Raw genomic sequence first — 15,185 nt, 5'->3', positions numbered from 1 at the left:
TTTTTGGCAGCTGTCGCACGCTAAACAACGCTTTTTATTGTAAAAATAGTTTTTGCATCACCATATATTGAGAGCTATAATTTTTCCATATTTTGACCCACCAAGTCATGTGAGGTCTTATTTTTTGCGGGACGAGTTGACGTTTTTATTGGTATCATTTTCGGGCACGTGACATCTTTTGATCGCTTTTTATTCCAATTTTTCGGACGCAGAATGAAAAAAACCAGCGTCTCATGAATTTCTTTTGGGGGGTGCGTTTACACCGTTCCGCGTGCGGTGAAATTGATAAGACGGTTTTATTCTTCGGGTCAGTGCGAATACAACGATACCTCATTTAGTTTTTTTTTTATGTTTTGGCGCTTTTATGCAATGAAAACAATTTTATATTAAAAATTATTTTTGCATTGCTTTATTCTGCGAGCTATAACTTTTTTATTTTTTTGCTGATGATGCTGTATGACAGCTCGTTTTTTGCGGGATGAGATGACGTTTTCAGAGGTATCATGGATATTTATATGTGTCTTTTTGATCGCGCGTTATTGCACTTTTTGTGTGGCAGTATGATAATAAATCATTATTTTTTGCTTTGTTTTTTATTTTTATTTTTTAAGGGGTTCTCTAAAGGGGTTAACTAATAGGATAGTTTTATAGGGTGGGTCGTTATGGACGCGGCGATACCAAATATGTGTACTTTTATTGTTTTTTTTTTATTTCCAAAAAATGAATTTATTAGGGAATATTTTTTTTTTTATTTATTTAGCGATTTTTTTTTAGTTATTTTTACACTTTTTTTTATTTTTTTTACTTTATTACATTGTCCCAGGGGGGACATAACTGTCATGTGACAGATCTCTGATCTGTCACATCACAGATCACTGTGACAGATCAGCGATCTGTCACAGGCACTGCACAGGCTTTCCTCATGCCTGCGCTTTGCAGGCACTGAGGAAGCCAGCTCCCTACAGGCCCCCGAAGGTCCCCGTCGCCATCTTGGATTCGGGGACCTGCAGGGATGGAGTCCCCCGCAGCAGCGCTGCACATTGCGCTGCTGTGGGGGGCTCAGGGAAGCACAGAGGGAGCCCCCTCCCTGCCGATGCTTCCCTTTAACCCCCCGGTACACCGCGATCGTGTTTGATCGCGGTGTGCAAAGGGTTAACGTGTCGGGAGCGCCCCTGACACATTGTGCCGGGTGTCAGCTGGGATAATCAGCTGACACCCGGCTGCGATCAGCGGCGCTCATCCCGTGAGTGCCGCTGATCGCGCTAGACATACTATCCCATCCATGGGCATAGGGGCCCGGGTCCCATGGACGGGATAGTACGTCTGATGTCAGAAAGGGGTTAATTAGGTGTACTAAGAAAATAAAAAATTCATGTCATCATTACTACTCACTTGTTTTCCTCCATTTTCCACTCATTTTCTGCCCTCTGCTGTAAAAATAAAAATAATAAAACATTTTCTAAAATGATGTCTGTCTTTTTTCTCATTTAGCATTTGGAATCAATCATTAAAAAAAAAATCTTAAAAGTAATGACTTCCAATTATTGGGCATACATACATCCTTTATAAGGGTGTATACTGGAATAATTTACCAATTTGAAATGTCTGAAATCCTCATTAATCCTAATAATCTCCACACAGTACACGAGATCTCATTCATTAGAAAAAAAAAAAAAAAAAAAAAGAAAAAACAGTACCACCCATGTAGTTAGGCTGTGTCTGGTATTGCAGGTCAGATATGATTATCAGAGTGGGGAATTTTTATTCCAGACGAGAGACATTTAACCCCGTTACAAAATGGAGCGGTAGATCAGACGTGATATTTTAGGTCTTATTGAAAAGAATGATGCAAATAAAAGCATTTTTTAATTTGTGCCAAGGAAGTGGCTACTGAAACCTCGAGAAGCAAGCCGCAAAAAATCCTTTACAGTTGGCCTTTTTGTGACTTACTGTCGCATAATCCTGTACTGGCTACAATGCTGTACCAACACATTTGGCAGTGCAACAGGTTTTGCAGCCAAAGTGCCAGTATAACCTCAGCCTTATAGTAAAGAAAGGCATTTATGTCTCTTAATAATGTAAGGAGAAGGAGAACCACCAGTGTATGAACAGATAATGTACACAATGCAAGGATAAAAAGTAATAAAATAATGAAAGTGAATCCATCAGCAGATTTTTCTATGTAATCTGAGAGCAGCATGGTGTAGGGGCATAGACCCCGATTGCAGCGATGTATCACTTAGCAGTTGTGATAGAATCACAGTTTTCTCTGCTGCAGATCAAGCAGTGCTCAAGAATGATGTGACCTTTGTAACCCTGCCCACACCACTGATTGGCCACTTTCTGTATACATTGTATGATGACAGAAAGTGGCCAATCAGTAGTGGGGGCGTGGTTGGACTAGGAGGCACAAAACATCTAGTCCTATAGTCTTCTGCTGATAAAACACTGACTTTATTGAAACAACAGCACACAACCCAGTAAGTGACAAATCAATGGAATAATGGTCTCTGCCCCTACATCTTACTGCTCTCAGATTGTATAGCAAAAACCTGCTGACAAATACCCTTCAAAGAAGCAGAATCTCCAATGTCACATACTCCGGAATACCAGACATGTATCCTATCTTCCTCTTACATTACTTTTTTCCTTATATCAATGGATAATATACTTACTGATCGTGGTGTGAGATTCATTTTTTTCATTGGCAAATGCACATCCTCCATTGACCTACAGTTATTAATAGTATTGCACAGAATCAGGGTCTATTACTGACATTTACGCTGTTACATTAAGCCTAAAAAATTATACATAGAGTCAAGAGGCAACATCTCTAATATAAATGTATCTAGAAATATCTCTATACATATACTGTAATACTGAAGGTACTAATAAAGGGGTGTCATTACAGTAATTACATTCTTTAGGTAATTGATAACACTGTGATTTCAGTATAACATCTGCTCACACAAGGAGAAAACACTGCAGCTGCATCTTCCTCCTCCCTATTTAGTGAACAATACAGACAAAACTTAAAGTGCTAACTGATCTCATAAAATATACAATTTGTTGAAAATATTAAAACAATACAAGGTAAATAAAGATTCAAATAAATGAAAAAAGTGTCCAAAAAATGGGGGTAACAACTATACAAGAAAAATACCTAAGAAAGTACACAGACAGCAACGTGTCAGCCAAAAACGATCAATTTTTAGCAAATAGAATAGTATGCACTAATAACAAAAAAGACATGAGCAGGCATAATACTTATATCAAGTGATGCACCCAAATAGGGTAGTGTACAGTATGATTCCCCAGCCCCAACGTGCGTTTCACCCAAGCTTCGTCAGGGGGTGTGACTAATTAGTGACTAGTTAAAGGATAGCGATACTATACAGGCTGCTAAAATGCAAAGATGAGGAGAGGAAGAGGGCACCATTCCATATTTCAACACAGGCAATAAAGAGACCAAAACAAAAAGATCCACAAGAAGGAGGAGTCTAGAAAAAGCTTGTGCAACATGGAGAGACAGTGAACTATATACATTATAGTATAAAGGATTTCATGTGGTCAATTCAGTACGTGCTATATGTGATGACGTAGTGGCCGTAAACAAGGAAAGTCAACAAGAGACACATTTCCTTAAAAATACATGCAGGATTGCATCACACTGCCATGGCGGACATCACCGATTGATCTATTTGCCTGCAATTATTACATTGGAGTTAAGCTGGTCATAAGCATTAGATAAATGTTTGTCCAACCTGACAATTTTGGTAGGAATGTGTGATGGTCAACGTGTGACTGGACACACCGCCTCCAGCAGGGCGAATTTCTATGGTACACGTGACCCTGGATACACCGCCTCCAGCAGGGCAAATTTAAATAATATAACGTGCAGCCGGATACACCGCCTCCAGCAGGCGAATTTCAGAATTACACGTATAACTGGATACACCGCCTCCAGCAGGGCGAATTTAAATAATAAAGGGGAACACCAGGGAAACTGACACAATGGAGGGCCCTGCGATAGGGAACAGCGATGTGGAGACCTCCTGCACTCCCCTGAGTCAGTGTCTCTACACTCCTAACGATTCCTAGGCCGGTTCCGCACCGGGTGCCGATCAGGAACCTAAAAAATGCTAGCTGCCCTGCACCTAGCCCTTTCTAGTGAAATGGACGGTGCAGAAACTAATCCCACCACTACACTAAAACACACATAAGGAAAGTTACAAAACAGGGGTAACACCACTTAGCTTTGCTCTGTTGCTCTTGCTCCCAGCAACAGAGTCCACCACCAGAATTCAACTTCCACCTGAAGCTACTACACCAGAGCTGTGACTGAGCTGCAAGGAACTCCTCTCTGTAGTTCCTTCCTCCACCAGACTTGGTTGGAAATGAGCAATATCACCAACAGTGAGTGAGAGAACAAGACACATCTATATAGTTAAACCAGAGCAATCACACCTGTTACTGATAATCCCGTGCACTAAACTAAAGAAACCAGAGTGCAATGACCGTACCGGCCACCGGGGACAAAACTAGAACTGAAATCACCACAGTGCGATGACCCTAATGGCCACTGGGGGCAAAACTACCTTAAAGCCAAAGGCTTGAAGGAAAAAAAAGGTTACTACTGCATTTATCTGTCATAATCCAACCTGGATCATGACAGAATGATGACCAGCTAAAGTGTAAGAGGTTGTACCTATGGCAGATGTAAGAGGAAAAAAGGATTAGTCTGATGGAACTCAACATGCCTCATCCTTTTGTTCTCAGGGAGTGTTGAAGAGCAAAAACTGTCAACTAAATGAAGTGTATCAGGCCTTAAATTATATTTTCTGCTCACATGTAGATATTTGGGATGTATGTTGGTTACCTGTATACCTTTGCCTCGTCTTGATGGTTGACCTGCGGTGATAATGTTTTCTGGGAAATCTTTGTTGGAGCTGTGTAATACCGGTACTTTGAGAGGAAGGACTGGGAGGGTTTCTTCAGTAATTTTGGCTTGAAGGGCTTTTTGGGATTTGTAAAGCTCCTAGGGTGTTTGTCCAGGAGATCTCCGCTGTAGGTTTGCTTTTGGGGATTATTATATGGTTTCTTCTTTCTTTGCAGACTTTGATTGACAGATGTTCTGGGCTTCACATCACCATGTTCTTTTTCCATATTTCCCATAGCTTCTCTGGCTGTGAGGACTGCGGAGTTGGTCTGTGATCTTGCCTTGCGTGTATTAGAATGTTTTCCTGTTTCGTCAACTTGGATTTTTCTGTGTCCGTAATCAAACTGCAAAACGTAATACTTAATATATCTAAACAATTAAATACCTTTCACTTGATCAGCATTGCGTCACGTTAACCTGTGCTCACTACTGGACGCATTTCTAATCCGAGATTCTAACACAAAAAGTAGCATAACTTTAGATTCTCTCATTCATACATGTGATGGTGCCCCAAGCGGCTTACTCTTTACTCTCAGATAATATCTGCTTGTTGGGCCTTTTGCTCTTCAACTCTTCTAGGAGACGGACACTTGCTACTCTTCAGGCTTCTTTTATCACTCCTAACCATTTTCGTGACACAATGGCAGTACTCAATACTTTCTCTGACTCCTATAAAACTGTTATGATTCCACCACACGGCGGGGGAAGAAGGTGCCACTGAGCTCCACCCCCCACTGACCCTACCTACTTGCCGGTCCCACCCTAACCGGTGGGCGACAACTGGGCGGCGGTCCCTACCTCGGCGTAAGTGCAGGGAGCTACAGTGAGGGTAAGCCGAGGGTGGAATGAGTGCAGGACAACCTAAGAGAGACAAGCAGCAGCAAGGAGGACTACTAGTGTGAAACTAAAGAGTGAATGAACCTGAAGGGGAAAACCACGAAACCCCAAACTAACACAAAAATACTAAGCTTACAGCAAAGACAAAAGCGGAAAGCTGAGGTCCCAGAGGTACTCGAAGAAAGAGAGACCGGGAAGCTGTCAGAGGTTGTACCGGACAGCGCTGTAGGGAGACAGGAATCCGTACCACAGAAGAATCACCGGCAAGGAGTGAAAGCCCTGTGGAGTGCTAAATAGGAAAAAGGCGGGACATAAGCACAGGAAACAGTGAAGCAGCCAATCACCAGAACGGAGGAAGAACGAAAAAGAACTAGTTGATCAGAAACTGTATATTAAGACTGGTTGTGTGGCACAACCAGTAAGGCAGCGAGACTTGCTGTGTAACACAGACTAGACCCCGGTACGAATCCTGACATTACCCCCTCCTTTATGAGGGGCCCCTGGACCCTCACACAGGGAAGGCTTCTCAGGAAAATTGATATGGAACCTCTTACATAACCTGGGAGCATGAACCTCAGAATGAGACACCCACGACCTCTCCTCAGGGCCATACCCCTTCCAGTCCACCAGGTACTGCAGGACCCCACGAACTTTCCTGGAATCCAAGATCTTTCTTACCTCAAACTCGGGGTGACCAAGTACAACAACAGGAGCAGGAGGTGTGTCAGCCGGACAAACTGGAGGTACATAAGGTTTTAGGAGAGAGACATGGAAACCTTATGCACTCTCATAGCCTGGGGGAGATCCAATTTGACAGAAACAGAGTTGATTATCTGAGATATTTTAAAAGGACCAATGTACCGGGGAGCCAGTTTACCAGAGGGGACTCTTAGTTTCAGATTTTTAGTAGAAAGCCAGACTTTCTGCCCAACTTCAAAGGAAGGACTTCTCCTCCTTTTCATATTAGCGAAGTGGCATTGTGACTCATGAGCCTTTTTGATGCTGCTTTGGACTTGCTCCCAAACTGACCGCAGATCAGAGGAAACAATCTTTACCTCAGGATTGTCCGAGGGATCCTCAGAGAAAGAGCTGGATTTAGGGTGAAATCCCATGTTACAGAAGAAGGGAGATATCCCTGTGGAAGAGTTCACCCTATTATTTATGGCAAACTCTGCCAGGGCAATAAAAGATGCCCAGGTCTCTTGCTTATCAGCCACATAGCAACGTAAGAATTGTTCAAGGGTTTGATTGGCCCGTTCTGTCTGCCCATTGGTCTCCGGGTGAAAGGCCGATGAGAAAGCAAGGGAAACGCCAATTTTACTACAGAAAGCTCTCCAGAATTTGGAGACAAATTGGGTACCCCTATCTGACACAATATTAGAAGGAATTCCATGCAGCCGCACCACATGATTTAGAAACAAGGGGACCAATTGCTTGGCGGATGGCAATTTGGGTAAAGGAATAAAGTGCGCCATCTTACTAAAGCGATCCACCACAACCCACAAGGTAGTCATTCCCAGGGAGGAAGGTAAATCAGTAACAAAGTCCATGGAAAGATGGGTCCATGGCTTGGAGGGAATAGGTAGAGGACATAGTTCACCCAAAGGCCGTGAGCGGTTAACCTTAGACCGGGCACAAATGTCACACGCCTTGACATAGGCAGTGGCATCCCGGCGTAAAGTCGGCCACCAAAAATTTCTGGAGATTGACTCCATAGTACCAGAGATACCAGGGTGACCTGAAAGAGGAGAGTTGTGGTGTTCATTCAGCAGTCTCAAACGCAAATGACAGGGAACGAACCATTTATTATCAGGAGAGCCGGACGGAGACAAATGTTGAAATTGCTTAACTTCAGCAAACAAATCAGAGGAATTAGCAGCCAAAAATACTTTATCAGGTAAAATGGGAACAGGTGGGATGTTTGACGGTTGTTCAGGCAAGAAGCTTCTAGAAAGCGTGTCTGCTCTGGCGTTTTTGCAGCCGGGTCTGAAAGAAATCACAAAATTAAAACGTGAAAAGAACAACGCCCACCTTGCCTGTCTTGGATTAAGCCGTTTGGCCGTTTTGAGATATTCAAGATTTTTATGGTCGGTGAGGACAGTAACAGGATGTTTGGCCCCCTCCAGGAAATGTCGCCATTCCTCAAAGGCCAATTTTATAGCGAGCAGTTCCCTATTCCCAATATCATAATTTTTTTCAGCTGGGGAAAACTTCTTTGAGAAGAACGCACAGGGTTTCAAATGAGTCAAAGACGAAGTCCCCTGTGAAAGTACTGCCCCCACCCCTGCCTCCGAGGCGTCAACCTCATCAACAAAGGGTCTCTCCTGATCGGGCTGGGTAAGAACAGGAGCAGTGGCAAAGCTCTCCTTAAGAAACGTGAAGGCGTCCACTGCATCTTTACTCCAGTTTACCAAGTCGGAACCTTTCACAGTAAGATCTGTGAGAGGTTTCACCACAATGGAGAAGTTTTTTATAAACTTGTGGTAAAAATTGGCAAACCCCAGAAATCTTTGAAGAGCTTTCAAAGATGCAGGACGAGCCCAATTAAGAACCGCTTCTACCTTCTCCGGCTCCATTGTGATGGCCTGGGGTATCAAAATATGACCCAAAAAAGATAGACTTTGGACCCCGAAAATACACTTTTCTTGCTTGGCGAAAAGTTGGTTATTGCGGAGTACCTGGAGAACATCCCTGACATGATTTAAATGTGAGTCCCAGTCAGGAGAGAACACTAAAATATCATCCAGATAGACAATTACATAGCGGCCAATAGCATGTTGGAAAATATCATTAGTGAAATTTTGAAAAATCGCCGGAGCATTGCACAGTCCAAAGGGCATAACTAGACACTCGAAGTGGCCCTCGGGGGTATTGAAGGCGGTCTTCCACTCGTCGCCAGCCTTTACACGAATGAGATTATACGCCCCCCTCAGGTCCAACTTCGAGAACCATCGAGCCCCCTGAACCTGGTTAAACAGGTCTGGAATCAACGGTAGTGGATATTGGTTACGGACAGTTATTTCATTAAGACCTCGGTAGTCTACACACGGCCTAAGTCCTCCATCCTTTTTACTGACAAAAAAGAAACCTGCGGCCAGGGGTGAGGTGGACGGACGGATATGCCCCTTTCTTAGAGCCTCTTGTACATATTCACGTAAAGCTTCTCTTTCAGGAGGTGATAAATTATATAGGCGTCCCTTAGGGATTTTACAATTGGGAACCAAATTGATAGTACAGTCATAGGGGCGATGAGGTGGCAACCACTCAGACTCCTTCATAGAAAAGACATCTGCGAATTGGCCCAAAAGATTCTGAAGAGAAGCTTGTACGGAGACGATACCACAAACGTGTGTTAACAAGCATTTCTGTGAACAATCTGCACCCCACTTCTCCAATTCACCAGAAACCCAGTTAATGTTGGGGTTATGGAGTTTGAGCCATGGAAGCCCCAGTATGACACTAGTTGGGAGGTCATGCATAACCAAAAATGACAGCTGTTCCACATGCAGTACACCAACCTGAAATGATAGCAATGGAGTACAGAGACTAATCTCCCCCTTTGCTAGTGGGGTGTTATCAATACCAACTAATTTAGTGGGGTGAGCAAGTGGAATTAAAGAAATACCCAAAGAGACAGCAAACTCATAACACATAAAATTAGCAGTAGCCCCTGAATCAATCATGGCAACTCCTTCTCCCTTAGAGGAGGTGAAAGCAATAGAAATTGGCACTAAGAGTCTCTTAGAACTTAAAGGAATTACCTGTCCACCCACAGGCCTAGGTGGTGTATTCCGAGAAGATTCCTGTGGAGTGCCAGGGCGCCGCGGGCAATCCTTTATCCAGTGCCGAGGATCTCCGCAGTAAAAACAGGTTCCAAGTGCGTGGCGTGGACGGCGAGGACTAGGATCTGTGGTAGCTTGCATGGCTCCCAATTCCATAGGTTCGGCAGCTGGCAGATTCGGAACAGCCGGAGTGACCCTAGAGAAAACGGAAACTTGCGCTGCTGCCTGCTCCGATCTCCTCGCCCTTAACCTGCGATCTATTCTGACCATTAAAGCCATCAGCTCCTCCAGAGACTGGGGCAGGGTGTAGTGTACCAATTCATCCTTTAGGGCTGGTGAAAGGCCCCGCTGAAATTGATTCCGAAGGGCGGGATCATTCCAACGGGTAGCTAAGCTCCATCTACGAAACTGGGTGCAATAAACCTCTACCTCCTGATCACCCTGGGTCAGGGAGGTAAGGTTTGCCTCGGCCAGAGCGACTTGGTCAGGCTCATCATAAATATTCCCCAAGGCTTGAAAGAAGTTGTCTACTGAATCACGGAGATTTGAATCTGGCGGCAGAGAGAAGGCCCACTCTTGGGGTCCCTCCCGTAAGCGAGAGATTATGATACGGACTCTTTGAGCTGGGGGGCCAGAAGAAATAGGTCGTAATTGAAAATATAATTTACAATTTTCTCTAAAAGAAGCAATTTGGCTTCTATCCCCGAAAAATGGCTCGGGTAAGTTAACTCTAGGCTCAGAATTAGTTGTCCCTGCAACGGCAGCTGCTTGAATCTGCTCCTGACGCTGGACCTGCGCAGCAAGATCTTGCACCAGCTGAGTAAGACCCTGCATTTGATTGACTAAAGAGGTCATAGCGTCCATAGGGATGGCCGGTGATTCTGTTATGATTCCACCACGCGGCGGGGGAAGAAGGTGCCACTGAGCTCCACCCCCCACTGACCCTACCTACTTGCCAGTCCCACCCTAACCGGTGGGCGACAACTGGGCGGCGGTCCCTACCTCGGCGTAAGTGCAGGGAGCTACAGTGAGGGTAAGCCGAGGGTGGAATGAGTGCAGGACAACCTAAGAGAGACAAGCAGCAGCAAGGAGGACTACTAGTGTGAAACTAAAGAGTGAATGAACCTGAAGGGGAAAACCACGAAACCCCAAACTAACACAAAAATACTAAGCTTACAGCAAAGACAAAAGCGGAAAGCTGAGGTCCCAGAGGTACTCGAAGAAAGAGAGACCGGGAAGCTGTCAGAAGTTGTACCGGACAGCGCTGTAGGGAGACAGGAATCCGTACCACAGAAGAATCACCGGTAAGGAGTGAAAGCCCTGTGGAGTGCTAAATAGGAAAAAGGCGGGACATAAGCACAGGAAACAGTGAAGCAGCCAATCACCAGAACGGAGGAAGAACGAAAAAGAACTAGTTGATCAGAAACTGTATATTAAGACTGGTTGTGTGGCACAACCAGTAAGGCAGCGAGACTTGCTGTGGAACACAGACTAGACCCCGGTACGAATCCTGACAAAAACTATACGAGTGGCTCTCTACACAGAGCGGCTTCTTCTCCGCTGCTTACGGGAGACCCACTATTTCTCCATCTGGGTCAGCTACAGAGGTAACATCCCCTCTGTAACCTAGCAAGAGACTGTACATCACACTGGCTGATTTGTTTGTCCCTCATCTACAAAGTCGCCGGTTTGTAAAGCTATGGAGCACCTTGTGCGCTCTGCAGCTGACCTTGGGTGGATGAAATCTTGATTTAAACAACCAAACACCTTAAAATCCAGCTGTGCTAAGGGCCCCATCACACATAGCGATCTCGCTAGTGAGATCGCTGCTGAGTCACAAGTTTTGACAGCTCACCAGCGATCATGTAGCGAATCACCAGCGATCCTAACACGTTGAAATCGCTGTTGGGATCACTGGTGAGTCGCTATGTGTGGCGGGGCCCTAAGATGTGGCAACCGCATTCACTAGCACCTTGCCTTACCGCCTGTCTAACCTACAGACACACAATGTGCAAAGAAAGTCAATAAACAGCATCACGTTGAATAAACATAGATAAGACTATCCAACCATCCTACAATGGTCAGATTCATGAACCAAAAGGTGGAGGGGCTATAAACGAGGCAACTAAAAAAGTTTCTAAATAGCTATGTATAAGTAAAGAGTTTGACCATCTTTGGGGACAAATTTTTAAAAAATTTAATTAAGTGTATGGAATTGAGGCTAAAAAAGTAATTTTTGAGATTTGCTTTCATGCAACATTTTGCACCGTTCACCTTTTACAGCCTCTGGGTTGCCAGCTGCAGAATGAGTTAATTGAGGATTCATCAGTGAGTTTGCAACTTTTTTTAATGTCCTTTTCTGAGCTCCTGTCCACAGGCCACAATAAAGTTGAATGCGCTGGAAAACAAAGGATTTGTAAAAGCCAAATGGTGCAAAAATTGTAGTGAAACCCGACTGCAAAAATTATTTTTTTTTGGAGAAGGGCTCGTGGGCGCCTTGTGTGCTGCACTACAGAGCAGAGAGGAGACGATCACCCCCGATGCAATGTTGGTAATGGTCCTGATTGTCCTTGATTATAAACAATCTATGATTTATTTCCCTGATTACAGAAATTATTATTAAGTTATAACTAAACTATTGTGTTCTTCATCCTGAAACTCTAAGTAACTGGATTATTGCACGTCAGATTTACCGTAGATCTCGTTATTGTAATGCACTGTATTGTATTGCAGCAATGCTTCAGTACAAGATATAATGTATATGGCACTGTTGTGCTGTGCAATAATCAGATCATGGATACAAATGAGTTTATTGTATAAAGAATATAGAAAATATAGAAATATAGAATATGTGTAATTATCTCCTCTGATGTGATGCCCAGGAGGACATAGCGGGTCAGCTCCATGCACGTGAGGGCAATTATACAGTTAGGGGGTCACTCTGGTAGTTTTTGCAGTTATGATCATTCAATCACTGTTATTGAGGCGCTATGGCACTGTGTTTGTGATCACGGGATCACTGTGGCTTTCATTAAAGAGATGACCCAACTTGAAATTTTCAGTAGGAAAAATTGGAATAGTGAAAAATTGAGCCATGCTCATCAGCTCTAATTACAGTATGGAGCAGGACAGGAAGCCGTGATGGCCCATCTTTCAGTCGCCAAGGCCTATGATTGACTGCAGTGGTCAGCTTACTGGAACGGGATGTGCCTCTGATGATGACCGCTGCAGCTGATCAAAAGTCCGGCGATCGAAGAAGAATAGGACATCATTGTTTCTTGTTGGAGACCCCCAGAGTGGAGCGCTCTGCAGTCGTAAGGGTTAGGGCATGTGCACACGGTGCAGATTCTGCTGCAGATCTGCTGCAGTTCCGCAAGCATTGTACAGTACAGTGCTAATCAATGGATTTTAAATCTGCAGCATGTCAATTCTTTCTGCGGATTCCGTAGCGGTTTGACACCTGTTCCATTGTACAGGTGTCAAAACGCAGGGGCAAACTGCAGCCAAATCCGCGTGGAAAAATCCGCAGCAGAATCCGCACTGTGTGCACTCACCCTTAGGGCAGTTTCACACGTCAGTATCACCGGTACGTGTAGTGACAGTTTTCTCACGTACCGGAGACACTGGCAGATGTCAGCGTGTTTTCACGGACCGTGTGTCCGTGTGCAAAACACGCTGACATGTCCGTTTTTGTGCAACAGCACGGATCACACGGACCCATACAAGTCAATGGGTCCGTGTAAACACGTACCGCACACAGATGCTGTCCGTGTGAGATCCCTGTGCGTTTTTAAAAGTCAAAGGGTTAACATTAAAAATAATTTTTCAAAAACACGGACACATGGACAGCATGCAGACAGCACACGGATGGTACACACGGACATACGGATAGCACACGGATGTCACACGGATGACCTCTGTATGCACACGGACAGCTCCGGTACCGGAATTATCTGCCCTTAGAGTCAGTGACTCCAGGACGATTGACAGTTTCTAGAGGTTTTCTGTGTTTGGCGCTAGGATGCTCCAAAATCAGACAACGTTGGTGTCCAAATATCGATCCAGGGAAGTTGTGAGTTGCCCATAAATGGTTTTGGTGCAGAAAAATGTACCACAGTCTGGATTCTGCTGCACCAACACTTAGGCTACATTCACACATGACTTTTTTGCTGCTTTTTTTTCTGTAGTCAAAACCTACTCTCTTGGCAGTAAAGAAGCTGCTTACAAAAAGCATGCTATGCGTTTTTTTTGTTGCAGATTATATGTGTCATTTATCTACAGCACATGTCTAACGAAGCGAGTTTTATTAATCAAAAACGCAACAAAAAGACATGGCTGGGTTGCGCTTTTTTTGCAGCATTTTTCAACATTTTCATAGCTTTCTACGATGAAAAACTGCAGCAAAAATGCTGAAACTATTGACATGCTGCAGTTATTAAAAATGCAGAGAAGTTTTCCAATTTAGACAGGAAAAACAAATCTAAAAAACAATCGGACGCATGAGATTTCTGGAATCTCATAGCTTTTGCTGGTGCAGCTTTTCATTTGCATAAAAAAACCGCAGCAAAAAAACGATGCAAAAATGCAACGTGTGAACACAGCCGTAAAACGTTTGCAACTGTGGTCTAAAGAGGCATGAAGTGGGAAACCAGGGTCGAAATACATTTTCCCAATAAGCCATTTTTTTTCAGTGGCGACCCCCCCACTGCGTTAGACCCCATAGTACTGTAGTAGACTATGACGTGGGCAAATTGTACGCTCTTTTATTTTACTAAGTGACTTCAAAATTCCAATCACTGTCTTGTGGAACTGACTTCATAAAGCCTTTCTTTCTGAGCATACAGATGGCCGCCTACTGTCATTACACGGGTTATTAGTTCTAATGATATCAGTATCAGCGAGGGTAGGACGCCATTACTAACCCTGCCTTGTTCTGGGAAATTGCTCTGTGAATGATGATGAGATGTTGTACAGACCTGCTGAAGTTCCTTCTTGAATTTTTCAACAGCTCGGAGCAGCAGTTCCTTGTTCTGCTGATCTCTGTCTGTAGAACAAATGAGAAAAACCTGATTATACTGTATAAACCGTACGTTTTATCTTCCGGGGATTTCTCATTAATACATCTATCTGAACGCTGCATATTTCATATCATGCCAGACTAATGTGGATATACTGTGAGAACTGTAGCGATATATACTATGTAGAAGTAGTAGTCGGATCCCAACCATGGAACCCAAAAGCCTTTGTCTGATATCACGCATACTTGTCCTTTCACATAAAACCTGTAGAAAAGCATGGCTTCCTTCCATCATCACCCTTAATAAATAAAAAACCTGCTTTAGGGACATAAACCAGTCTGATAGGTGCAAGAACTGTCCTTATTCTCATGCTCAGGATCTTGCAATATACTTTTTTGAGCAGGTTGTTCTGCCAGCACTATTAGTGCTAGAACGTCTCTTTCCTACTTCTCACCATGCATTGCACCTGCCATTTCCATTGCTATGCCTTTCACAAACCTAGTCTCAGGCAGGAAAGCTGGAGCAAAGAAGCGGTGACTTCCCCCTCCTCTACTTCAGATGACAACCTTTGAAATCTGTGTAGGAGTGCTAATTGTCATGTCCCACGGA

At 44.0% G+C, this 15,185-nt stretch overlaps 1 protein-coding gene across 1 annotated transcript in view; it reads right to left on the bottom strand.

Moving 5' to 3' along the window:
* The window catches only part of LOC141056874 (spermatogenesis-associated protein 7-like), a 279,202-nt gene that overhangs the window by 37,745 nt on the left and 226,272 nt on the right, over positions 1–15,185 (bottom strand). Inside the window, exons 5-8 of the mRNA XM_073553325.1 lie at positions 14,535–14,602; positions 4,880–5,283; positions 2,676–2,730; positions 1,393–1,430 (exon numbers count right to left, since the gene is read on the bottom strand). Of these exons, the coding sequence (XP_073409426.1) occupies positions 1,393–1,430; positions 2,676–2,730; positions 4,880–5,283; positions 14,535–14,602 (565 nt within the window). The remainder of the gene's footprint in view (positions 1–1,392; positions 1,431–2,675; positions 2,731–4,879; positions 5,284–14,534; positions 14,603–15,185) is intronic.

This window comes from Dendrobates tinctorius, unplaced genomic scaffold (genome assembly GCF_039654945.1).
Source record: "Dendrobates tinctorius isolate UK_male_01 unplaced genomic scaffold, ASM3965494v1 ptg000201l, whole genome shotgun sequence".
Taxonomy (NCBI): Eukaryota; Metazoa; Chordata; class Amphibia; order Anura; family Dendrobatidae; genus Dendrobates; species Dendrobates tinctorius.
Note: the sequence above shows the minus strand (reverse complement) of the source record. Positions and strands in the feature narration are given on the sequence as shown.